This window comes from Lathyrus oleraceus, chromosome 2, assembly GCF_024323335.1.
Source record: "Lathyrus oleraceus cultivar Zhongwan6 chromosome 2, CAAS_Psat_ZW6_1.0, whole genome shotgun sequence".
NCBI classification, from domain to species: Eukaryota; Viridiplantae; Streptophyta; class Magnoliopsida; order Fabales; family Fabaceae; genus Lathyrus; species Lathyrus oleraceus.
In genome coordinates this window covers 484,599,257-484,627,233 of record NC_066580.1, presented here as the reverse complement: position 1 = coordinate 484,627,233, position 27,977 = coordinate 484,599,257, and the positions used below count along the sequence as shown (strand labels likewise).

At 38.6% G+C, this 27,977-nt stretch overlaps 1 protein-coding gene across 1 annotated transcript; it reads right to left on the bottom strand.

Moving 5' to 3' along the window:
* Positions 1 to 3,275: 3,275 nt before the first annotated feature.
* On the bottom strand, positions 3,276 to 7,827 carry LOC127120721 (intracellular protein transport protein USO1). The gene is made up of 8 exons (XM_051051247.1): positions 7,427 to 7,827; positions 7,068 to 7,268; positions 6,849 to 6,971; positions 6,672 to 6,709; positions 6,459 to 6,570; positions 3,994 to 6,378; positions 3,727 to 3,864; positions 3,276 to 3,642 (listed from the first exon to the last, which is right to left on the bottom strand). Exons 1-8 carry the CDS (start codon positions 7,502 to 7,504, stop codon positions 3,391 to 3,393), a joined length of 3,327 nt encoding a protein of 1,108 aa, XP_050907204.1. The 5' UTR covers positions 7,505 to 7,827; the 3' UTR covers positions 3,276 to 3,390.
* Between the last annotated feature and the right edge of the window lie 20,150 nt (positions 7,828 to 27,977).

Sequence of the window (27,977 nt, the reverse complement as noted above, 5' to 3'; positions counted from 1 at the left end):
AGATGCGTCAACTCAAAATTCTTAAACTGTCAAAAATGAGTTTTTGATATTTTGGTCAATTGAAACCATTTTCTTATGAACCTAAGGTACCAATGATGATCAAGTGCATTATTCACATCTATGAAATGCTCCTATATGCATGAACTCATTTCACTTATACTTTGAGCATGTAGGAGGATGAATGCATTCTATGATATGATGACACCGTCCAAAGCACACATTATGAGCAACTAAGAAGGTTTGACATCATTAAAATAAGGACAAGGGATATTTGCCCTCACAAGGTGCATGTTGGTTAATGTTGGGTTGAAGAAGGTGTTTTAGGTTAAGGATGTTGCTACCTGATAAATGTGTGTCCCTTTACTTCCTTGGGTATGAAGACACCTGAAGAAGTTTGGTCAAGTCATCCACCAAATCTCGACAGGCTAATAGTATTTGGATGTGTAGCCTATGCTCACATTAGGCAAGACAAAGTCGAACCTAGATCTGAGAGGTGCATGTTTATTGGGTATCCTGAGGGAGTTAAGGCTTATAGGTTAGGGTGCCTAGAACTTGGTCATAAGGGGTGCATCATTAGTCCTGATGAAGTTTTCAATGAAGCTGAGATGACTTTTAAGAAAACTAGTAATGGTGTGGCTAGTTGAAATATCTTTGAAGAAGAGCAAAAGAAGGAAGAAGTTCTTGTTGAGGTGGACCACTTAGGGAAATGAAGTGCACAATCATAGTGAAAATTCAGATGAAGTTGCTGAAGAAGTACAAGATACTGAAGAAAAGGAGAAAATGGTTGATGACTACTTACTAGCAAGAGACATGTCAAGAAGAGTCATCAAGGCACCTTAGAAGTTTAGTTATGCATACCTCATAGTTTTTGGCGTAATTTCAACTAGGGAAGTTCTCAATGAAGAACCTAGAAATTACAAAGAAGCTATGGGGATTCTAAATGAAAAGGAATGGCTGAAAGCCATGGATAATGAGATAAAATATCTTCATGACAACCATACTTAGAAGCTAATCAAAAATCCTGCATGGATCAGGTTAGTCAGTTGTAAATTGATTTTCAAAGTAAATGAGGGAATTTAAGGAGTTATGTAAAAAAGGTTCAAGGTGAGACTGGTTGTAAGGGGCTTCACTCAGAAGGAAGGAGTGAACTTCAATGATATATTCTCTTCTATTGTGAATTATAGATCCATTAGAATGCTTCTCGCCATGGTGGCTAGGTTCGACCTAGAATTGGCGCAAATGGATGTGAAGATTTCCTTCCTATATGATGATCTCAATGAAATAATCTTGATGAAGCAACCTGAAGGGTATGAAGAAAAAGGTAAAGAGGAATATATGTGCAATATAAACAGGTCTCTATATGGCCTAAAACAATCTTCCAAGCAACGAAACAGGAGATTCGGCAAGTTCATGACACACATAGGTTTCACAAGGAGCAACTTCGGCCATTATGTCTATTTCAGGTTCTCACTTGAAAATTCACTTGTCATCTTATTACTCTATGTAGGAAATCTTCATAGCAAGCAACCTCATCGAAGAAGTAATGAGGGTGAAGGTTGAACTAAACGAGAAATGTGGAATGAAGGACCTTGGAGTTGCAACCAGAATTCTTGGTATTGACATCAAGAGAGATGAAAATCAATCGACATTACACTTATGTCAAAAGTCATATCTAAGGAATATTATCGACGGGTTTGATATATCAAACTCAAAACATGTAATAACGCCAACTACTCAACAATTCAAACTGAGTATAACTCAAATTCCTAGTACTGAAGTCACACGAGTCTATTTGGATAACATTTCATATGCAAGTATAGTGGGTTCTTTGATGTATGTTATGGTATGTATCAGACCAGCCATATCTTATGCAGTAAGCCTTGTAAGTAGGTACATGACTAACTCCGAAAAAACTCATTGATAAACTTTGAAATGGATCCTAAGATACATAAAAGATCCCTGAACAGGGTCATGATTTATGGTGTGGTCATGATTTATGGTGGAGCCAGAGGTCGTGATGGCCAAAGGGAAATCAAAGGATTTGTGGACTTCGACTATGCAGGATGTATGGACACCAGAAAATCTATGTCTGGACATGTTTTTACTATGTTTGACACATCAATTAATTGGGAAACAACACTTTAGAAGGTTGTAGCCTTATCAACCACCGAAACGGAATACATTCCCCTCATTAAAGTTGTGAAAGAAACATTGTGGTTTGAAGATTTTGCAAAGGAGCTGAAACTTCAAGGTCAAGAAATCATTGTTAAATGTGATAGTCAAAGTGCCATACATTTGTCGAAGAATTCATCTTATCATGAAAGGACAAAACATATTGATGTTAGACTGCATTTTGCCATAGAGAAAATTGAAAGGGGAGAAGTAAAGGTGATGAAGGTTTCGACCGATTACAATGTTGCATATATGATCACCAAATTATTTTCAAATTGTAAGTTCTTCCATTGTATGCAGTTGATAAAACTGCATGATGATAGCCCGTCTGTTTCATGGTTTGGAGTTAGTTTCAAGGTGGAGATTTGTAGCTTTATTGTTAGAAGCTAGTTGGATCAAACTCAAACGCATTGGATGTGGCTGTAATTTTTTCAACAAAGTCGAAGTCGAAATCTCCATAGTACTATAGTCAAAGTTTGTTCATGTATATTGTAGCACTCTAACATGTGTGGAATAGTTATGTATGTATGTTATGTAATAGATTAATCCTCGTACATTAAATACATATGCTAGTAATATATAAATAGGTTGTTCTCTCATTTTATAACACAAGTGGTTGTGATTCACTTATAAACAAATTACGTTTTTTTGTGAAAGTGAATAGAAAATCTTGTTTTAACCGTTATCTCTTCTTTCTCCTCTCATCTTGAATCTAAAAATTTCTTAATTTTTTAAGAAAATCTCTCGTTCTCACAATATTACTTTGTTCTTATCATTGAATTTCTCCTATTTGAATTTTTAGATTATCAACCTAAACACAAATTAATCAATTAATATGCCACACACCAATTAGGCACGTACAATAATCCAACAAAAGCTTATGCAATTATCAACATGTTTCAAATGGATTATGCTTTTACATGTTAAGCAAGTATTGAATCATTTGGAAGTACTAACATAACATATTAATAACTTTTATGTATCTCTTGAAAACACCTCAACACAAATCTTTTAATTTTTTCTAACACTGCATTGCTTTATATCTCTAAACAATCACTTTTTTGCATAAAAGTAAAAATCTAAAGGAAGAATGAATACACACATTTTACCATTATAAACATTAATTTATTCATTATAAATTGTGTTCCACTGTTGCAAAATACACCTGCTATACACAACTATACACTGCAGGCTCCATGATATATCAAGAGGAAACTCTCAGCCCTTGTGGAAACTCTTGAGGTTTCTTACAGTCATAACAAGAATTTGTCTTTCACCTTCTACCTCAGCAAATTTGAGACTCATTTCTGAGTATCTCTCTTGCATCTCTTTCAGTTCATTTTCCATTAATTTGTTTCTTTCCTTCAATGACGACATTTCACTCAACACATTACTAAGATTGTTGTCTGCATCTTCCAATCTATTTCTTAACTCGTCCGATATCTCATTTGAATTTGTAATACTTCTTTCCTGAACAACCAATTTCAATGGCATGTCAATCATGTAAGTTTTTGCAAATAGCTCTAGTATTGACAAATATCAGTTTGAGTTTACCTCGTGTAAAGAAACATTCCGATTCAATTCCTCCATGTTGTTCTCAAGCTCGGAAATTCTACTGTGGAGTTCTGTTTCCTTCTTCAAAGATGAAAGTCTTGAAGTTTCCAACGCAGTTTCCTTTGATTTTATTAGTCCCTGCCACAAACAATCCTTTTGTATTAAAATAAAAAGGGTAAAATATGATGAATATATAGTATATGTTTTGAAATATTACTAGAGAAAACAAAATTCAAGTTTTCGTATCATCGATGCTAGAATAATTACCTCAAGAGTTTTTATTTTCTCCCTGAGACTTGCCATTTCTTTTGAATTCTGAGGACTGGAAGCAGTTTTTTTGTTGATTGGAATGGTTTTAGTTCCATCAGAATGTTGGTTGCGGCCGTTACTATCCCTGAACCTCTTCTCAAAGCTTGTTAATGCATCACCCTTCTTCTTTAGTTCGCTCTTTAGCTGAGAAATTTGCTTTCTTAGTTTTTCCTTCTCAGCCTCATCCTCAAAAAGTGGTTGTTTCAAATCACTGCATTGAGTTCTAATAGCTTCCAACTCTGACTTCAAGAGTCTGGCCTCTTCTTCTTTTTCATCCTTGAGATTTCTCATCTTACTTAGCTCGTGAAGTGACTGTTCCGCTTCCTTCTTCAATAATGCAACTGTACTTGAAAGTTCATTTTTTTCCACAGTTCCTTGATGTAACAGTGTTTCATATTCCTCAATAGATTTCTTCATAAGTTCCAAGTCAGTTCTTAGGATTTCTTTTCCTTCTAATTGTTCATTTAAGCGTGAAATCTCCGCTGTAAGATTTTCATTCTCGGCTTTAAGCATCTCGAACTCCTTAGAGAAATCCAAATTAACTTGTTCCCCAAGCTTCTTCTGATTTTCAAGCTGCTTGGACTTGTCTTCAATTTCCACCAACATCTGCATTATTTCCACTTTAAGTTTTCCATTCTCAGATATTAGCATCTCGAACTCCTCAGAGAAATCCCTATTAACTTGTTCCCCAAGCTTCTTCTGATTTTCGAGCTGCTTGGACTTGTCTTCAATTTCCACCAACATTTGCTGTATCTGAACTGTCATTGTATCCATTTGGTTAGAAAGGTCGCCCAGTTTTACCTCGTAATCATCTTTAGTTGACTCAAGCTCTTCTTGAACTTTAAGCAACATTCCTTCCACGAGATTTCTCTGTAGACGCAGTTCACTTGCTTCTGTCAGTGCTCTCATGGTAGCCTTCTCATTTTCATCAAAGGTAGATGTCATTTGCAACGAGAGCCTTTGGAATTCCTCTTGAAGCCTCTCAGCAGTATTAGCATTTTTTAGTCTCGTCTTTCGCAGAGTTTCCTCAGCTTGGATAGCTCTTTGCTCTTGCTCAACCTTTTCGCGAGCCACCGCTTCTATATCAGCCTCAAATCCTTGTGCTTGTTTCTCCATTTCCTCTTCTAATCTTCTGATATGGGTTTCTAGTACCTTCATGGTAGCTAGAGAATTTGAGAAATCTTCCGACTGTTCCTTGAGTTCTTTTTCCAGATTCACAATGTGATTTTCAATGTCATTCATAGCAGCAGGAGGAGATGAACAGTCACATTGCATGTTTAACTGTTCTTGCAGTTGGCTTTGCTCAAGCTTACTCGCAATGCCGTGGTTTTCCTGTTTTAATATCTCATAGTCTAGTGCAATCTGCTCTATCTGCATCTCTAACTCCTCTTTGTCTCTCCTATACATTTCAATTTCGCCATACAAGTCTATAATTTTTTTCTCAAGCAATTGTGTCTCCTTGGTGTCGCTGTTCTCCTTGACAAGCTCGTCCAATGCTTTTTGATCTTCATCATCATCTGTTTCACATTCCGAGAGTTTCATCTCTAAATGTTGGGAATTTTGATGCGGCTCGTGTTTATTGGAGTGATTACACATATCCATATTTTTCTGCTCCAATATTTCTTCCAGGTCCTGCACGGCAAGAACCAACTCAGCATTCGATTCTTGCATCTTTTTTAACTGTAATCGTAGATTTGCATTCGTGTCTTTCTCATAATCCAATTCTTGTCTAATTTCCTCGACAAAAGCATGAACATCTCCACTTTCCAACTGTGACCTGTTTCTCACTTTGGCGTCATCCATTCGTTTATGGAAAGACCTGATATTGTCACATTCCGTCTTGAGTGCGTCCCTTTCATCTTTCAAGATAATGATTTCCTTTGAGAGATCCTGCCCTCTTTTGCTTTCCTTTACAATTTGCTTCCTAAGAGTCTGTAGTTCCATGTCCGACACATCGACATGCCTCGCCAAAGCAGCAAGTTCAGCCTTGAGTCTCTCAATCTCCGAATGAGACACATCTAGCGACCTTTCCTTTGAAAGCACGTTATGAGAACCATTCGTTGAATCGCCCATACTTAACCCGAGCTCTGAGCTAGAGGACCAACCCCATCGCGATCCCTGTTGTAAATCATGCATCGATGTCGAGGTATCGACAGCACGGTTTGGAGAGTCTGCGGCACGGTGCATAACTGGAGCAAACTGATTTGTGGTGGCGTTGATGTTTGTTTTTCTCAGTCCATTGTCACACGGAGTATCAACTCCAGAGCTGTCATCAGAACTCGTCGACAATGTAATGTCGGATCCACTAGACGTCCTATCAATGATTGCTTTGGCAGAAACATCCTATTAAACATCGAAACAAGAAATTTAATCATTAACACATTTTTTAACTTTCATCGCAAACAAATAAAAGAAATCCTTACTTCAGAAAAATAACTCTTAGTACTTTCATCTGTATCGCCGTTGTTTAATTGGTTCCTTAAGCTCCTATCATCGAATTTTTGTTTCGGATTATCATCACATTCATCTTTCTCTCTGCAGATGTTATCAAACACCAAAAATTCACATCATCAAAAACTCCAACTCAAAGCAAATCCAATCGGAAAAATAACAAATGCGAACTCCTTCTGTATTACCTTTGATCACTCTTTTCCTGCAGCCTTTGGACAGATACCTGTTTATCAAGCAACAAATCAAACTCCATGACATCAACATTGCTTCGACTTACACTCTACTCAAAGTTCCGATTAGGTTTCGTCGAAACTTCAAGCAACTTCACATCTGAACAAAAAAAAGAGAGAGCAAATACTAACATGCAAAACAGCATCACACTGTGGAATCCTGATGGGAAGAGACACAGAAGAGGGCTTCGTGGCATCTACATAATCGGCAAAGTTCATCGAAACCTCCCCGATCGCACTAGCTTTCGATAACCCCTGCATAAAATCCTTAAATTACATAACAACAAACACAAAAATATACAAATTAACAATCACTTCTATGAACTGAGAAAATTCATATACATATATTACCGTTGATAGCAAAAATCGATATATTTTATCGGCGATTTTCCCGGTTTTAGGATCCTGAAAATACTTGACAGTTTCGTATACCGGATTCTCCCAACAACAACTTCCATCTCGAACCGTAGCTTTCTCTAATCTCTTAGTTGGCCTTCCAACGTCACCAGGAATTATTGACAACACCAATGCATCTACTCCAGATTGTAACACCTGAATAATCAAATATCATCATCAAAATTGATATTACTTTTTTCACATTATATATTTCAATTAAAATCCAGAAAATAAAAATGAAATTAAGTAAAAATCAGAGAAAGAAATAGTACAAAGTAAAAGAAAAAAACTGATAGAAATTGTTTGAATCTAACCTTAGTGGCATTGAATTGAAGCTTGAAAACAGCTTTAATTCTGTTTTTCTCAGTCTTCCATTTTGCAGAACGAAACATCTTGACTCACTAACTCCACATCACAATTCACAAAACCACGTTTGAAATAAGCTCCGAAACGATTTCATCATCCGAAACAACTAGTTCACCAACTGAGACACCAGAAACAATTCAATACTTAAAAAAAAACCGTTGAAGTCGTTGGTGTGAAGCAAAAGAGTGTAAACGTAGCGTGCAAGAACAGAACGAGTGGAAGAAAACAAGAGCGAGTCAATGCGGTAAGAACTCGGAAGAGGAAGAAGAAGAAGAGATGGATCTTATGTGATTGCTGTTGGTGTGTTTTAATCTCGGTTTCCAACAACGGCATGAAAAGTAATCTGCATGAGTGGTGTATTGAAATGGAAAAGGAAAATAATAAATAAAAAAGTTGGTGAAATTTACTTTTTTAGAAGTATTATCTTATGTCACGGTTTTGTATTTTTATGGGTGGTGGAAAATAACGTATCTTCCTCTTGTTTTCATATGTACAAACCACTTTATTATTATTATTAACCATTTTTTTTCATACATTTAATGGCGGTTTCTTTTTTTTCTTTACATTTATTTTAATTAATTCTCAAATAAATAAATAAAAGCAGAAGCATGATGTGTGTTATCCACAACTTCAACAACATCTTAGATATTTTCATAACGAAATATACATATGTTGTAGAATATTCAACTTTAATTTATGCTTGAATTTTTAAAATTTTGTCCTGTTAAAAATTATAATAATAATAATAATAATAATAATAATAATAATAATAATAATAATAATAATAATAATAATAATAATAATAATAATAATAATAATACAGAATGCAAGGCGTAAAGTAATAATTTTGTTTTGACTTTCAAAGGGGAGTTATGGAATTTGTGTAAATCTCTATTGAGTCAGAGCCTCCATTTTTTAAGAAATGAATATGATCTTAACTATTCTTTAATTAATTGAAATTTATGAGTATGGTTAAATTTATAAGACCAACATGATTTATTATTATAATTTATTTTAATTTCAACTAATTAAAAATATTTGTTGAAAATGGTAATGTTGTTTTGGAAATATATTTTTTATAATAATAATGATATTCTATTATTTTTCCTAAATTACCGATTCAATTTTAATTTATTCTTTGACTAATATTCTTAATTTATTGTTTTTATCCTTTACATTGTTAATTTAAATATTTCAATAATTAATAATTAAAAATTGATAATATTTTTATTTATTTATTATATATTTTCAAAATATGTGTGAAAATGTTAAATAGAGAATGATACATATTTTAGAATCGAGGGAGAAGTATGCATGTCTAGAACTCATATACCATATATTAATTAGAATTTTATTTGTTTTCTCTAGACAAATATGGTTTTAATAAGTTTATTTTCTTTAGAGAAATATTACTTAGTAGTAGTTAATTAGTTGGGAGGGTTATCTTAGCACAATGAGTGTAAGGGTTTAGACTTTAGATATTCCAAGTTAGACATCACAAAAAAAAAAGCATTCAATAAGAGTCGACAAACAAGTAAAAGAATCCAGAACACAAAAGCATAACAGAACAAAAATGAAAGAAACATTAAGGATCAAAAATCATATTTAAAATGAATAGAAAACATGTTTAAAAATTAATTAGAAAACACGTATATATATATATGTTTAAAAATTATGTTAGTGTATTAACACATAAAAAAAACTAAAGTAGATATTTATACCCTCTTTGATCGAGCCCATCGAGTGACGCAATAGTAAAGTAACAAAACAATTGTCCGTTGAGATCACGTAGACGATATAATAATCACTTTATCAACGATAACAAAGATTCACAACAGGACCCACTAATGTGTCTTAATTTTTTTGAATATCCTGCATTTTGTTCTTTTGGTTTGATTATCATAAAATAAAGGGGAAATTGCACGAGAGGTATGTGCTTAAATAACATATATACCATCTATATTTCTTTGATTAAATCTCACATTTATTCTTATGTTGGATCAATAACTTAAGCGACATAAATTTACACCTCTAGTGAATATCTAAAACAACAATTTTAGTGGAAAAATGAGTTTTTTTTATAGGGCAAACTTCTTACTTCAATGGATGCATCAAAGATGAGGATGATCTTAAAGAGAGAAATACAAAAAAGTTAAAAATAATGGAAAATATTAGAAATACGGTAAAGTTGAATGAAATTAGGACTGAATCATGAATGGAGTCATTTTCTTTAAAAATATTTCAAACATTTTTTTTATATCTTAGAGTTGAAAGAAAGAATATCTAGGATAATTCAGTCTTATATCGAATTCAAACACATGCATCGACCAAAACGAGGTCGGCCGCCATCCGCCAGAGTGCCACCGGCGCCGCCTCATAACGCCGCGAGTAGTCTGATTGCTCTAACGCGTTGTACCTAAGTGCTCAAGTATCGCCTACAAGTCACCACTAGCGCCTCTACGCCCACGCCCTTGGATCTGGTCTCGAAGTCGGAGCTGGTGTCACCATCGTGTATGGAGGAGACAAGTTGCACAATGCTTTGGACCACCACATTTGTCCATGTGACACTTTATCCTTTTTTGTCCTTCTGTTGAGTTAATGTTCTTAACTCTTTATAAAAGTTTTGAATGTGAGTAAAGCATCCAACGAGTCCAAATCAGAGTCGCTCAAGGCTTTGAGTTGAAGCGTAGAGATTGAAGAGAAGAACAATCCTTGTGAAGATGATAACTTGATGTATCTTAGGACCCTATATGCAGCTTGGAGATGAAGTAACATGGGAGAAGACATAAATTGACTGAGTTGTTGAACGTTGAAGCTTAAGTCACGTTGTGTGGTGCATAAGTAAATGAGACAGCCAATGAGTGTGTGATAAGTTGTAGCATCAGTGGGAGGCGAATCATCAATAACACTGTATTTGTGTAATTTTGCCATGGGAGTAAGGGATGGTTGGGCAGCAAGAAGACTTATGTCATGGAGCAATTCGAGTGCATATTTGTGCTGACAAATGGATATGCCGGGAGGAGAACGCATGACTTCAAGGCCTGGAAATAAACGCAAGTCACCAAGATCCTTGATTTTGAAATTTGTGTCAAGAATAGTCTTGAGTGTTTGAATACCATCAATATCATTTCCAGAAATTATCAAATCATCAACATAAATAAGAATTATGATGTATTTACAACCATGGAAATCGGTGAAAAGAGAATGATCGGATGCAAATTGCTTGTAATACAAGGGAAAAAGCAATGAGGAGAGTTTCGAAAACCATTGTCTGATGGCATGTTTTAATCCATGAAGAGACTTTTGAAGTTTGCATACAAGGTTAGGATTGGAGGGAATAAAGCCTGGAGGTGGTGTCATGTACACCTCTTCCTCTAGATTTCCATGGAGAAAAGCGTTGTTGACGCCAAGTTGAATTATATGCCAGTTTTGAGAGGCGGTAATGGCTAAGAGGAGCCTGACATTTAACAACCGGTGAAAATGTGTCCATGTAATCTATTCCCTCAGTTTGTGTGTAACCCTTTACGACCAGACGAGATTTGTGCCGTTCTATAGAACCATCACCATTTCATTTGATCGTATACATTCATTTACATCCAATGGGATTCTTATTTGGAGGTAAAATGGTCATGATCCAAGTTTGATTGTGTTGTAGGTCTTGTAGTTTGATGAGCATAGTCCTGATTCCAACAGTTATGTTGGGAAGCTTGTTTAAATGTAGTTAGTTCATCTTGAGAGGTTACGAAGTGAATGTAGTGATTGGAGTCAGTTGGAAGATGATAAGTTTTGGTATAATGTTGAATAGGGTACATAGTGGTATGTGCAGGATTGTGTGAAGAAGTAAAGTTATTGCACACAAAGTCTTCAAGACGTTTTGGGTTTTGAATTATTTTGTTGGAGATTCTGGGAACAATGGATGGTTAGATAGTGAATGGAAGTTTGTTGTCAGGAGGTTGAAAATATGTGGATGTGTCTTTATAAAGGGGTTGAGTAAGTTAAGATGGGGTGTTAGACTATATAGGTATGGTGGGAATTTGAGATGCTTGTGTCGAAATAACTAATTTTGTAGGTGAAGTGTGAGGCATGAATTTCTCAGGTGTATCGAAAAAAGAAAGGTCATAATCTAGAACTTTGGAATTGGTGGAATAATCATTAGTAGAAGCTAACTTGAAAGGGAAGACATGCTCATAAATGAAACATTTATGGTTAAGGATATTTCTCGGGTAGATAAGTTCATGATAATGAAGCCCTTAATACTTTGTTTGTGTCCAAGGAAGATGCACTTGGAAGCTCGAGGATCCAATTTTTTGGCGCCCTTGCATTATAGTTGAAACATACGCAAGGCATCCAAAGACCTTGATGGTGTCATACTCAGGAGGGGTAGCATGTAAAAGTTCATAGGGAGATTTGGCATTGGTGAATGGAGAATGAAGTCTGTTGATGAGGAATATTGCATGATTGACAATAAAATTTCAAAAAATCTTCGGGAGATTCAATTGAAACATGATAGCTCTGGCCACTTTCAGAATGTGTCTATGTTTTCTTTCTGCTATAGTATTTGTTATGGTGTTTTAATGCATGTTATTTGGTGTAATTCCCTTGTGTTTGAAGTAGTTGTGCATCAAAAATTCTTTGTCATTGTCGGATCTAGTTTGTTTAACATGCTTGTTGAATTGGTTGTAAACCAAAGTGGTGAATTGCATAATTAAGAGTCTAGCTTCAGTTTTGGATTTCATTAGAAAGATACAAGTGTGTCTTATAAATTCATCTAAAATATTTATAAAGTAAGAGTGGCCATGGATATATGAGGGTGAAATGGCCCCATATATCCATGTGAATTAGTTCAAATGTTGAAGTAGATATAATTGTGCTTAAAGAAAAAGATAACTTGGTTTGTTTAGAAAAATAACAACAATCATAAATAAGACTGGAGTTAGAATGAACATAAGGAACACTTTGTTGAATTGTTTTTAATATATTGTGTGAATGGTAGCTGTCATACCCCAAAATTTGCCCATTAATATTTCAAGACATTTTTCAGGGGCATTCCGACTCATTTTATGGCACTGATCTTAAAGGGACAAAGGCCCAGCTCACGAATGGCCCAATCCAGAAAATGGCCCAAACTGGCCTGTTCGCTACACGCTCGCCTAGCGAACGTTACGTTCGCTACACGCTCGCCTAGCGAACGTTCGCTACACGCTCGCCTAGCGAAGCAAACGTTCGATACCAGCTCGCCTAGCGAGGCTGACAGACAACAAAAAATTTCGGGCTTCGTTCTGAGCCCATTAGGTCATGAAAAAGGGCATTATAAATACCAGCACTTCAGTAATGAAAAGAGAACGAAAAAGGAGAGGGGAGAACTCTAGCAAGCAAACCCTAGCGCTCACAGACGGAAAACCCTAAAGGAAGCCCTGAGGGAAAAGCCGGCGGCGGCAAGGTCACTTCCGCTCATTTCGATCCGATCAGCCAATTCAAGGTTACAATTCGATTACAAACAGGTTGGCATTGCTATTACTACCCTATGTTCTTAATTTGCACATGGTATCATGATTGAATTTATGAAACTATCTTAAGTTTTACATATGAATTTAAGTATGCATGAACCGTTGAATGTCTAACCACATAATCTCTGTAATGAATGCTATAAAGTGTGAAGCTTGCTGCCATCATATCGTTATTAAAACCGGAATCCGCAGCCGCTCGCTAGCACATCGCTAAGCGAGCATGCAGCGAGTATTCGCTAAGCCTTCGCTAGGCGAGGCAGGCGCGAATCCGACAGTAGCCAGCTTTTCTGTTCTGACTTTTCATTCATGTTTTATCATAACCAGGCATTGTTTATTTGATCCTATTACTGTTGTGATTTCTTTTGCGGTGTAATCCTCGATTGTACCCTGATTTGGTATGCTAACCCGTTTGTTGAATTTTGCAAAGGTTCATATGTCCCAGAAAAAAAGACCGCCGTTAGGTCTTCCACTTTATTTGTGGGATACCCTTGTGGAGGCTCACCCTAAATTACTTAATTAATTTTAATGTGTTAATTTTAATGTATTAATTTTAATGTATTAATTTTAATGTATTGATTTTAATGTGGAGATTCATCATAATCACCTAATTAACTTTAAAATGTGGCCTTTAAATATGTGATCTTGGACCCCTCTTTTGCCTTATGATATTACGGTATAACGGTCATGTCCCGCGAATGTAGGGATACACTTAGCAAAGACCCTTCGATTAAATCATCATAAAATAAATCATGGTCCCTCGGATGTTGCCTTCGAAAATACGATTTTGTCCCTCGATGACCCTTCGGTGTAGCCTACGGTTAAATGATGATCGTCCCTTCGAATGCTAAGGTATCCTTACAACTGTTGCCTTCAATGACCAATCGATGACCCTACGATGTCCCTTTTACATCCAAAGGGTAAAATTACTTACTTCTCAATAGTAAGGACAGTTTTACCCTCATAAGGATAGGAAACGCTCATAACGACCTTAGGAAGGTATAACTCTCAATTGCTGGATCATAACCTAAAACATTTTCCACCCCTCACACTTTACACTTTACAAATCCTAGAAAATCACCACTTGGTATACATTCATACTAGAATCATTACCGAGTTATATTTTTCTAAACCATTTTCAAAATCAAATGAGATAAATACTTTGTATACATTCATACGAGAATCATTACAAAGTTAAACTCTCTTTCAAACATTTTTTAAGCAATTCACCGACACTTTTCAGACAAAAATATAAGTGATCCAGTAATTAAGAGCCCATGGATAACCATGGATACAAAGGGTGCTAACACCTTCCCTTTGTATAATGTACCTCCCGAACCCAAAATCCATTGAGGTCTTTCCTGTTCTTTTCCACCTTTCCTTATTGGATAAAAGAAAAGTCGGTGGCGACTCTTGCTATCCGCGACATTGCGATAAAAAGCAAAACACCCCAAGTCAGTTCACCGTATGACAGAACTGGCGACTCTGCTGGGGAATCTTTAAAAAGAGAGGTTACCTTAAAAACAAGATCACTTATTCCAAATTGTCTGATTTACTTTTAAGGGATTGCTTGGGTATTTTTGAGTGAAAGATCCTACACCCGGATCTAGTGTACCTTAGGTAAGTAGCAATAGATCATCGCGACTATCCGGCGTATACTGGAATGGTTAAAATGATGGCTACGGTTAATGTGACACTTTGGATGTCCTGATGTTCCTCATGTTTACTTGAGGAAAAATTTGGCATCTGCGTGGTGTCATCAAAGCATTAACCAGACCTTTAGAACCCTAATTGACTCATCCTAGCCATTAGAAAGTAGTGAGATAACTGACTTCGGTTCCGACTGGGGTTGGTTGAGACTCGACACTACACTCTTTGAGATTGGACTTTAGGGAAGCTTCGGTCAACCACTTGGTGTTGCACTGAAGTGGACTTAAAGAAAGGTCGATGATTTGAGATCCTTCTAGAACCCGGTTACTATTCTAGGACAGGTTGAACCAACTAAACTTCAGTGGGGAGGGTACTTACCTATGGAACTCATGCAAGCCTTAAAACCTAGGAATGATGGTTGTGTGAATTGCTTGTGCTTGTTATTTACATAACATACATAACATCATAACATACATAACATCATAACATCATAACATCATGACATCATAACATTGTACTAACCATTTCAAGGACTTAGGGATTTAACTTTGCTCTGTTTTGTATGAAAAAAAAACAAAACAAAAAACAAAAAAAAAACAAAAAAAAAGTTTCCCTTTTCGGTAGTTTATGCAAAGTTAAATTCCAAAAGGCCTTGAAAACATTTCATGCATTGCATAGCATAACATTGCATAACAGGTACTCTAAGGGATCAATGTTCTCACGGTTTTCCTCCACACAGAAAAATGGACCTCGAACAAACTGTCAAGGATCTCCATGCTCAGAATGCTCAACTCCAGGAGATGATCTTGAACTTATCCAGGGGGCAGGAGGAACTGAAAGCTCTCTTGCTCGAGAAAAAGAAAGACAAGAAAGCAGTGAGTTACATTAACCCGGGAAGAAGGCTTAAAGGACAGGCTGCGGGAATCAAAATCAGAATTCCGAAGGATCAAGAAGAGGAAACAGAGACAGATTCAGAAAATGAGAATGCTGATCCTTTCAACCCTGAGGATGACGATGAAGATTACGAGAATGAACAGTACTCTCCAAAAGATGGCAAGTACAAGTTGCTGGAAGAACGCATGCTAGCTATGGAAGGTCAGAAGGCGCCCGGTCTGGATTTTGAAAGTTTGGGTCTAGTCTCCGATGTGATCATTCCTCGCAAATTCAAGGTCCCCGCTTTCACTCAGTATGATGGGGCATCTTGTCCTCAGATGCATCTGAGAGCTTACGTGAGAAAGATTCAGCCGTATACCACTAATAAGAAGCTCTGGATCCATTTCTTCCAAGAGAGTCTGTCTGGCACACAATTGGAGTGGTATTATCAGCTCGAGAGCTCTGACATCCACACATGGACTGATTTAGCAACTGCTTTCTATAAACAATACCAGTATAATTCTGAACTAGCGCCTACTCGGCTACAGTTGCAGAATATGACTATGGGATCTAAAGAAAGTTTCAAAGGTGAACATGTTGAAAGTGGCATTCGAAGTGGGAAGATACAGGCGACTATCTTTGATCCTCCGGAGACTCCTAATGGCATCACTGCCCCTCTGCCTAATCAAGATGAGACTGTCAATGCTGTGGAAGATACTGATAACGATTGTGACTTGGATAGCTGGATTTCCCCAACAATTGGTGACAGACTCAATAATTGGAAGGCTGAAGACACTATCCCGATTTCCTTTAGTCAGGAGTAATTGTTATTGCTATTTTTGTGTTTCAAAGCATTGTGTCTATACCCGGGGCATAATAGCTAATTTTTCAAGGGTTTTGTCATTTCATAAGCATATTCATATTCAATAAATCAATGGACTTTTTGCATTCAAATATTGCGCTCTTTATCTTTCCTGTCATTTTTTTTCAAAACAAGCTATGTTTTCTTGCACACACGCACGTAACAGTTTTCCGATCCATATCCACTCTGGATCCTGTTGATAATAGTTCTGCTACTGTTCATTATGACTTTGAAAATCCGATCTACCAAGCCGAGGATGGAAGCGAGGAAGATTGTGAAGTCCCTGGTGAACTTGTCAGACTGTTACTACAAGAAGAAAAGACCATACAGCCGCAGGAGGAATCAATTGAAATTGCAATGGGTACTGAAATAGACAAGAAAGAAGTCAGAGGTTTCTTGGGGCACTCGAATTACATTGCCCGATTCATCCCACATTTGACTGCTACCTGCAAACCCATCTTCAAATTACCAAAAAAGAAAAATCAAGAGATGGTATGGAATGATGAATGACAAAATCAAGAAATATCTCCAAGAACCTCTAATTCTGATACCACCAGTTGAAGGAAGACCTCTAACTATGTATTTGACCGTGTTAGAAAATTCAATAGGGTGTGCTGGGGCAACATGACGAGTCTGGTCGAAAAGAGCATGTCATACACTGCCTTAGCAAAAGGTACCGACTGTGAAACAAGATACTCACAGCTCGAGAAAGCTTGATGCGCTTTGGCTTGGGCTGCTCGCCGACTAAGACAGTCTATGTTGAATCATACCACTTTATTGACTTCTAAGATGGATTCTATCAAATATCTACTTGAGAAACCTGCTGTCTCCTGAGAGAGTTATCACTGATAATGGTACTAAACTGAACTCTACACGCAGTTCAAAATAAAGCACCATAACTCTTCTCCGTACCGGCCAAAGACGAACGGCGCCGTGGAGGCTGCTAACAATATCAAGAATATAACAGTAACATACAAAGACCGGCAGGAGATGTTACCTTTTGCTCTTCATGGTTACCACACTTCGACAGGGGCAACCCCTTTCTCTTTAGTCTACGGAACGGAAGCCGTCTTACCAGTGGAAGTTCAGATTCCCTCTCTAAGGATCATGAAAGAGGCGGGTTTAAGCGAGGATGAATGGATTCAGACTCGACTCGATCAGATAAACTTGATTGATGAGAAGAGACTTGCGGCTGTTTGTCACGGGCAGATATATCAGAAGCGCATGACCCAAGCATTTAACAAAGGAGTCAAGAGACAGGTGTATCACATTGGCGACTTGGTGATCAAGCGCATCATCCTACCACAAGGGGATCCCAGAGGCAAGTGGACTCCCACATACGAAGGGCCATTTGTGGTTAAGAAGGTATTCTCCGGTGGAGCCATGGTACTTGCTACAATGGATGGCGAAGACTTCCCGCATCCTGTGAACGCGGACATAGTTAAAAAATACTACGCCTAACAGAGACCCGCTAGGTCGACGTACCTAGGCAAAAGTAAGGGCATCCCGGCGAACCAAAAGGGTTCGGGCAAAAATTAGGGATAAACATATACAAATGTACAACCGGCAAGTCGAAAACCTGAAAAGGCGGCTTGGGCAAAAATGGGTATCCTGGTGGACTGAAAACCTGAAAAGGCGGTCCAGGCAAAAATTAGGGATTAAAGCGTATGACTATGTCCCGTTCTCTGTCAGCTTCAACCAAGTTCCAAGGACTGAACAAACTAATCACTTCTATCCGACAGCAGGAGATGAGATGCTTGAAGACATGATGACAGTAGTGGAATTAAAATCAATAGGACTTTTTCTGCATAGCTTTCTCTTTGTTTGCCTGACAATTTCCTCTTACTAGGATTTCTGTCTCCCTTACACAAGTTGCCTGTTTATGGGCCCTCTTTCAAAATCAATACAATTTTATCTCCAAAAAAGATGCTTTTGTTTTCACTTTTTCTGTTTTGTTTGCGTAAATGTCCATTGATTTAATTTGAATTGACTTATGCATTTGAATATGATCAATATTTACCAAAAATACATGCCTAGAATAGTAATGGCAGTTACTAAGAGACTTCAGGATCGTGGATAAGGTCTAACCCTGCTTCCCAATGAATCCGTTGCTAATTCTATTCCCCGGCAACGCCAATTATTCCCCAGAAGAGGTCGGCACCACCAGATAGACAGGTCATCTCTTCCATCCCCAGCCAGGCTCTGTTGAGTGGTTCCATCGTCAGACAGAAATCAAGTATCCCCCAGCTAAGAAAGGGTCGTCAATACAAATATCTCCGACCAGAAGACTGAGATTTATTCCCCCAGTAGAGTCCCCTGGAAGAACGTTTCAGACGCATAGTGCATTCATTACATCATTTCACATCACATACCTACATACAATTTTCATTCCGCATCATATACATTACATCATTTCATAACATATACATGTATACAATGCTCTCATTCATTCCAGACGCATAATTCACTCATTACATCATTTCACAGCATACACATGCATACAACATTTGCATCTCATGCATCATGACATGGCATGAAGCTAATTTTATTTTTCAGGTCAATTATCCTCCTGACATAGTCAAAACAAAGGTCTATTCAGACAGACATTTTTATCAATTACATTCAAGATGCAACTATATCCCTCAGATACTGCCTAGCGTACGGTACATGCCGAGCTCATCCCAGACATTTATTGCAAATACAACACAACAAATATTATCAGGTGTATCCTAGCGTACGGTTCATCCTGATTCATCTCAACATATGACTCCTTCAACTCAGATACGATCTAGCGTACGATCCATTCTGACCTTCAACAACTCAGATACGATCTAGCGTACGATCCATTCTGACCTTCAACAACTCAGATACGATCTAGCGTACGATCCATTCTGACCTTCAACAACTCAGATACGATCTAGCGTACGATCCATTCTGACCTTCAACCACTCAAATACAGTCTAATGTACGACCAAGTTAGACCCTCAAGTCAGATTCTGCAAATACAGTCTAATGTACGACCAAGTTAGACCCTCAAGTCAGATTCTGCAAATACAGTCTAATGTACGACCAAGTTAGACCCTCAAGTCAGATTCTGCAAATACAGTCTAATGTACGACCAAGTTAGACCTTCAAGTCAGATTCTGCAAATACAGTCTAATGTACGACCAAGTTAGACCTTCCAGTCATCAAATACAGTCTAATGTACGACCAAGTTAGACCTTCCAGTCATCAAATACAGTCTAATGCACGACCAAGTTAGACCTTCCAGTCATCAGATACAGTCTAATGTACGACCAAGTTAGACCAGATTCTGCTCAGTGACCGTCTAATGTACGACCAAGTTAGACCGTCAAGTCCTCGGATTCTGCCCAGATACAGTCTAATGTACGACCAAGTTAGACCGGATTCTGCTCAGTGACAGTCTAATGTACGACCAGGTTAGACCGCCAAGTCCTTCAACCGCTCAGATATGGTTTAATGTACGACCAAGTTAAACCTTCATCTTCTCAGATGCTACCTAGTGTACGGTACATTTCTGAAGTGTAGTCTAGTGTACGACTACCCCCTTTTATCATCAGATGTAGCCTAATGGACGGCTCATTCTGCTCAGATATGGTTTAATGTACGACCAAGTTAAACCTTCATCTTCTCAGATGCTACCTAGTGTACGGTACATTTCTGAAGTGTAGTCTAGTGTACGACTACCCCATTTTATCATCAGATTTAGCCTAATGGACGGCTCATTCTGCTCAGATATGGTTTAATGTACGACCAAGTTAAACCTTCATCTTCTCAGATGCTACCTAGTGTACGGTACATTTCTGAAGTGTAGTCTAGTGTACGACTACCCCCTTTTATCATCAGATTTAGCCTAATGGACGGCTCATTCTGCTCAGATATGGTTTAATGTACGACCAAGTTAAACCTTCATCTTCTCAGATGCTACCTAGTGTACAGTACATTTCTGAAGTGTAGTCTAGTGTACGACTACCCCCTTTTATCATCAGATTCAGCCTAATGGACGGCTCATTCTGCCCAGATACGGTCTAATGTACGACCCAATTAGACCTTCGTCTCCTCAGATGCTACCTAGTGTACGGTACATTTCTGAAGTGTAGTCTAGTGTACGACTACCCCCTTTTATCATCAGATTCAGCCTAATGGACGGCTCATTCTGGTCAGAGATGGTTTAATGTACGACCAAGTTAAACCTTCATCTTCTCAGATGCTACCTAGTGTACGGTACATTTCTGAAGTGTAGTCTAGTGTACGACTACCCCCTTTTATCAGCAGATTCAGCCTAATGGACGGCTCATTCTGCTCAGATACGGTCTAATGTACGACCCAATTAGACCTTCGTCTCCTCAGATGCTACCTAGTGTACGGTACATTTCTGAAGTGTAGTCTAGTGTACGACTACCCCCTTTTTATCATCAGATTCAGCCTAATGGACGGCTCATTCTGCTCAGATACGGTCTAATGTACGACCCAATTAGACCTTCGTCTCCTCAGATGCTACCTGGTGTACGGTACATTTCTGAAGTGTAGTCTAGTGTACGACTACCCCCTTTTATCATCAGATTCAGCCTAATGGACGGCTCATCCTGCAACTCCAATACAGTCTATCATAAGACCCATTTGGATCTTCAACTCAGAGACGATCTAGCGTACGATCCATTCTGATTTTTCAACCTCGGCAAAGTCATCTGCCTGACGAACAGCTCACTCTGGTATTCAGACACGGTCTAACGTACGATCTATTCTGATCCCTTATCCCCAGCAGTATATAGCATACTCTGACTCCCCAGCGAAGTCGACAGCATAATGGATGACTCACTATACGGCCTAGCGTATGACCCGGTGTGACACCCATGTCTCCAGATATCGTCTAACGTACGACACAATCTGGAGATCTCGTCATCGAACCTCCTGGATGGCATCTTTAAGCCCATCTCCATCAAGACTAATGGACAAGCGCAAATTTTTGGGGCATTCTAGTGTTCAATAATCTTTCACCTCCAGACCACGAATGGCATACTCGCCATTCTAACTCTCTCGGTTCAAGAATATTGAACAGGGGCAGCTGTCATACCCCAAAATTTGCCCATTAATATTTCAAGACATTTTTCAGGGGCATTCCGACTCATTTTATGGCACTGATCTTAAAGGGACAAAGGCCCAGCTCACGAATGGCCCAATCCAGAAAATGGCCCAAACTGGCCTGTTCGCTACACGCTCGCCTAGCGAACGTTCGCTACACGCTCGCCTAGCGAAGCAAACGTTCGCTACCAGCTCGCCTAGCGAGGCTGACAGACAACAAAAAATTTCGGGCTTCGTTCTGAGCCCATTAGGTCATGAAAAAGGGCATTATAAATACCAGCGCTTCAGTAATGAAAAGAGAACGAAAAAGGAGAGGGGAGAACTCTAGCAAGCAAACCCTAGCGCTCACAGACGGAAAACCCTAAAGGAAGCCCTGAGGGAAAAACCGGCGGCGGCAAGGTCACTTCCGCTCATTTCGATCCGATCAGCCAATTCAAGGTTACAATTCGATTACAAACAGGTTGGCATTGCTATTACTACCCTATGTTCTTAATTTGCACATGGTATCATGATTGAATTTATGAAACTATCTTAAGTTTTACATATGGATTTAAGTATGCATGAACCGTTGAATGTCTAACCACATAATCTCTGTAATGAATGCTATAAAGTGTGAAGCTTGCTGCCATCATATCGTTATTAAAACCGGAATCCGCAGCCGCTCGCTAGCACATCGCTAAGCGAGCATGCAGCGAGTATTCACTAAGCCTTCGCTAGGCGAGGCAGGCGCGAATCCGACAGTAGCCAGCTTTTCTGTTCTGACTTTTCATTCATGTTTTATCATAACCAGGCATTGTTTATTTGATCCTATTACTGTTGTGATTTCTTTTGCGGTGTAATCCTCGATTGTACCCTGATTTGGTTGTAACACCTCAAAATTTGCCCTCCTCTCTTGGGACTAAGCTTAACATATTGCATTGCATTTTTAGGTCATTAGGCATTGCATATTGCATATCATGTGGTTACATTGTGCCAACCATCTTCCCAAGTCTTGATCAGAGGATGATGAAGTCAAAGTGTAAGCCTAAGGTTTTATTGACTGGTCATCAATCATCTGAGGATGTGGAAGTTGAAATTAGGGTTTTGTGATTCTCAAGAAGATTGGTCTCCATCTTGATTACAATGATACATCATCATCATGGTTTGTCATCATCAGAAGATTGATCAGATTTCTTGAGATTAGGGTTTTGACCACTGGTCAACCCTAATCAGTTGCATTGGGCCAATTAGGGCATAATCAGGAGATGTGGTCTATGATGGATATGAGGATCATTTTATGATTATATAGAGATAATTGAGGCTAGGGTTTCACCCTTGATCCATTTCAGTTGGAGATTGGGGCTTAATTTGATCTATGCATTGCCAAATTCATCTATCAGATGAAAAGTCAACTGTGGTCAACTGTACATGATCTGATGGATTTGGAGGTGGAAATGAGTTGGATACACTTCATTCATGTTGGAACAAGTGTTATATGACATCTCAAAGCTTAAGAATGAAGAAAATCAAGTCAGGACAAAAACTGCCAAAAATAGAAAGTGACTTGTAATTGAAGTTTCCAAAAATGGAAAGTTTTTGACCTCAAAGCCACGGGTCCAAGGAAGCTTCAAATGAAAAATTGTTCAACATGAAAGTTGTAGATCTTGCCCTCACCTTTCTAAAAAGTCCAAGAACTTGAAAATCCCATGTATGGTTGGAAAATTATGGCTCAGTGAATTTCAAAAATGACCCATAATCAGGAGGGCATAACTTCCACATGGATTGTCCAAATTGGATGTTCTTTATATGCACAAACTCCATTTGACATGTACTTTCATGGTGCATAATTGGATTTTTTCAAAAGTGGTCAATGCAAAAAGTCAAATTTCAACTGGACAGTTAAATGAACCAGGGGCAAAATTGTCCAACTTGTGAAATAATTGGAATTTTTGAGTGGGGATTTTTGCTACACTTCATAAATGGTATTTGAAAGTTGTTGGAATCATCATTTCATGCCTAAGGTTTATGGTTTGGAATTTGACTTGAAAAATGAAATTGCAAAATTGGACAAAGTGGCATTACATGGTGAATTTCAAAAATACACATCCAATGAGAGTGAGGCAAGTGGCAACAGCTCACACATGGCATTTGGAAGTTGTGTGAGCTGTCAAAGAGGTGGCAATGAGCTGGCTTATGAAATTCCATTTTTGCCCTCACTTGAAAATTAACATTTTCACTAACAAATGCAATTTGGTTAATTAGCATGGTTAATCATGGTTTAAGCACACATATATATTCCTAATCACATGATAATCATAACAGAAACTCACACTTTCCAAAATCAGATCAAAAACTCATCACATTCTCTCAATTTCCTCAAGAACACTCCAAAACCAAAATTCATCAAACTTCATCAATTGTGGATCAATCTTCGAAATTCTTGTGGCATTGATCTTGCATCACCATATGCTCCATCTGTTTTTGCCTTTCAACATCCAAAACCGTGCGAAGCTCAACTGTACAAGATGGCATCATCAATGGTGAATCGTGAATTCAAGCATTAGGAGCGAAATCGAGTGAATCTTAGCCTTGCATCTACCTTCCACAAGTTCATACTGCATCTGTTTCGAGGAATTGAGCTTCAAAACCTCACGAATCTTCACTGCCATTCCAGGTATGTCAAATTTTCGAATGTCGCGATTTGCTCGATTGGCATGTGCTTTGTGTAGTGTGTTTCACGTAGAATGTAGTGATGCTCTTGGTTTTAGAAATGAGGAACTGTAGCGTGTGAAATCTGGAAATTAAGTTTCGATGCCAAACCCTAACATGCTCGATTTGCGAAATTTAGGAACAGTTAGGGTAAAATAGGTTGATATTTGGATTGTGTGTACTCAGACGGTTCTAACGGCTATCCATTTGCTCATTTTGGTGGAAGTTTCGTGTTCTTCGAATTCATAGGGTTTCTGGAAAAATGTGGATGAAAACGATGATGAACAGGCCTTTTGATCCAAAGTTCCGTTTGAAATTTTGAATTTGGCGTTTCCCTCCCCCGCGCCAATTAATTACCAGAATGCCATTACTAATTCATTTTAATTAATTTAATTGTTAAAAAATTCATAACACCTTAGAAAATTCACCAAAAATCATAGAAAATTCAGAAAAATATGAGAATTGTTTCTTTGACTTCCTTGTTGACTGTAGATGTTTTTTGACCTATTGGTGAAAGTTGTGCATGGTAATAATTTTGTTTGCCCTAGGGATCTTTACCATGTACTCATTTTTGATACCTTGTGCCAAATTCAATGTGAAATTCTCATGCTTACAAATAAATGTCTGGAAATTTTTGTGGTGATTCCAGACACATCAATGGAGATTTACATGTGCATTTCATGAATTTTTGATACCTGGTCATTGAGATATGAATTTTGGAACTTAGGTGTGACAATTTGTGTCACACCTCATTATGCCAACTTGCTGGATTTATTTGAGTGACCTATACTTGTTGGATTAATGTGAAATTTTGCATGGATGTTCATTAACATGTTAAGATGCTATGTGAATTTTTGTGGAATTTTATGTGGCATTTTCAATTTGATTGCTATTTTTCATCTCTGGTGGTTGATTGTGCAAGTTCATGTGATACATGTTGGTAGATTTGATGTGGAATGCTCATATGGTATTGAATGATCATGAAATTTGGTAGGAATGTTATAGACACATTTTATGACATCCCTGTTTTGGTCCCAGTCATTTCTTTATTGTTTTCATGGACTTATGAATTTTTGAAGTGGAAGCATGTGTTGATGTTGTGATTTGGAGCATGTAATTGTGTCTGTTTTTGTTGATTTTCATTGACATGGTTTCCTTTGCCCAATTAAGCTGAAATTTGGTGTGCCATACCTTGAATAGACCCTGTTTAGGTGTAATTTATTTGAGATTTTTTGGATTTGTTTTGATATGGATTTGAATGCAATAGTTCTGTTTGGATGTTTGGTGTTCCATTTGACATAAGTTGAATTGTTTTATGCATGAAATGAACATGATGAATGATATGGACATGGGACTAATTGTGTGGGCTTTTGTTTGACATTAATTTGACTTTGGTTAGAGATACCTTGCTGTTTAGGAATTTTTCTTGCTTTTGGACCCTAGGCTTGGCCTAGTGGTCTAGTTGCTAATATTTGCTTGATTTTTCAGGATGAATAGCATAAGGCTCGTGGAGAATGATCCAAGTTGATTGAAATGATGTTGTTTGATGTTTGTACACTAACATAACATTGTTTTGTAGGTTGTGAAGCTTGGGCTTGAGCTCATAGCTTACCTTTGTGTGCCTTGGCTTGCATAGTTTGACTGATTAACTTGTTGTTTTCTGATTGGTTGTCTGAGTTATTAACTGGTTAGCTTTTGTACAGGTACCTTTAGTCGCTCTAGTTCTTTTAAGAACTTGCTTGGTAGCCGCTGCTCGGTTGTGTAAACCGCTTGAGGTAGGTCCTCTTGACTTCATGTAGTCTGGGAGACCCGACTGTTACCGGGCCGGGCAAATGTCTGAAGTCCTCCTTAAGAGGCGATGATTGTGATTGTTTAATTTTGTGCCTAAGCAGGTAAAGTCCTTAAATAAGGCAATTGGTGGAAGGTAGGGGTATGCAGTCTACCCCCCACTATTCAGTTGAGTCTTCTCCTTGCTCTCATTACATGGTTGTAGCATTGAGATCACAAGCCTAAGATCTTGTGCAGTGCACATTGTGTCAGAGTCTCTGAGTATAGAAGGGTTCCCCCATTCTGGACCCATGCTCATTTGTCAGAAGCTCTCCCTGGTCAAGGATAAGAGCTGTGAGGTCTGATCCTCACTTCACCTTTCATCTGCTTCACCTTAGCCTCGTAATGGCAAGGTTAAGAGCAAACACAGCCCGTACAGATGACTTGCTGAGGCAGTCAAACCTATTGTGTGAGCCACTTGTTTGGTTATAGTGCGTGCTATGTGGATATCTGTTTGAGATGCTTGTTCTCATTGGATGTATGCTTGAATTATTTTGTATGCTTGTGTGCTTGCTTCTTTCCTGGATAGGAGTAGTTTGCTTATGCAAGTAGGATAGAAAACCGAACTTAGGGTAAACGATGCATGACAACACTAGGCTCGAGTCCAGCTCCCTAGTAGTGTGTCTTTCCCTGGTTTCTGGCTAGCAATTCAGTCCCTTTCAGGGGAACTACATCGCCCTGATCCTCGTTCCAGACGAGGTATGTAGGCAGGTGGTCGTGCGAGACCACTCCGGGCAACCTTTTTCTTGTTTGCGTGTGTTTACTTGTTATCTGATCGTGTGTTTTGGTTCGGATGCCGACGTAATTCCATTCAGTGGTTGTCGGGCTCCACGTTTGCCCTTTTGAGTGTGTTTTGGTTCGGATGCCGACATAATTCCATTAAGTGGTTGTCGGGCTCCATGTTTGCCACCCTTGTTTGTTTGCGTGTTTTGTGTTGTTTGGCGTGCGTAAGCCGAACTACAGTGGCTCTGATTCTCGTTCCAGACGAGATATGTAGGCATAGGATGCGATGTCCTATCGAGCTCCCTTCTTTTAACCCCACCTGCGTTCCCTTGTGTGTGTGTGTGATGTTTAGCAACCTTTTCTTTATTTTAGAACGTGGATCCCGTCGAGTACGACGGACGTGAGGGGTGCTAATACCTTCCCCTTGCGTAACCGACTTCCTTACCCTTTCTCTTTGGTCGCGAGACCATGTTCTTTCCAGGTTTCTCTGAGCGTTTCCTTTCCCTATCTTGGGATAAATAACGCGCAGTGGCGGCTCTGTGTTGTGTTTTTATTTGAGCTTCGCCGGTTGATTTTTCGCAGGATGCGACAGCTGGCGACTCTGCTGGGGACTATACGTGTAGACCTATGCTGGTCCATGGTCCCTAAGCGAGTCTCTCCTAGCGTTCTAGGATAGTTTAGGTTGCTTGTTTTGTGTTATTTATTGCATTTATTATTCTAACTGTTGTATATATTTGCATTAATGTCTGCATGCATCATACTATCATGTTGCCGTCCTCTGTGCAGGTGGTTCCTCTATTTTGGGGTGGGTGTTCTGAGTGAGGCCCTATACCCAGGCCTGAGTATACACCTAGGATTAGCGTGGTCTCATGTCTCTTCACATGTTGTACGACATGATGCGGAGACATGTCATCACAGCCGGACGAGGTTCATTTGAGAGAGTCTGGCCGGGTGGAGTTATTCCGCTTAGGTTGGATTATCTCTTTTGGGCTATTGACTCTGGTGACCGATCATTTCCCGGATCTTTGGTTTAGACGATCTTAAGGGAGCTACAATGGCACACCCGAAAGGGCAAACCCATTGAGTATCTCCGCCCGATTGTCGAGACTATTATCCGCCTTAGGATGACCTGTTTAGAATTTACCTGTGAGGGGAGGGTGATTTATTCAGATGCATTTTCAGATGGGCTCAGATGGTGACTTTTTGTTCCGTGGATCAGAGTCTTATTTATAAGTCGGATTTATGGCCATTTATTGCCGAGACGCCGGA

Excerpts from the sequence above, each read along its gene's own strand:
- LOC127120721 (XM_051051247.1), bottom strand. The coding sequence starts at position 7,504 with ATGTTTCGTTCTGCAAAATGGAAGACTGAGAAAAACAGAATTAAAGCT. Across the intron at positions 7,269-7,426 it reads TTCAATTCAATGCCACTAAG|GTGTTACAATCTGGAGTAGA; the intron begins GTTAGATTCAAA and ends TTGATTATTCAG. Across the intron at positions 6,972-7,067 it reads ATCGATTTTTGCTATCAACG|GGGTTATCGAAAGCTAGTGC; the intron begins GTAATATATGTA and ends GATTTTATGCAG.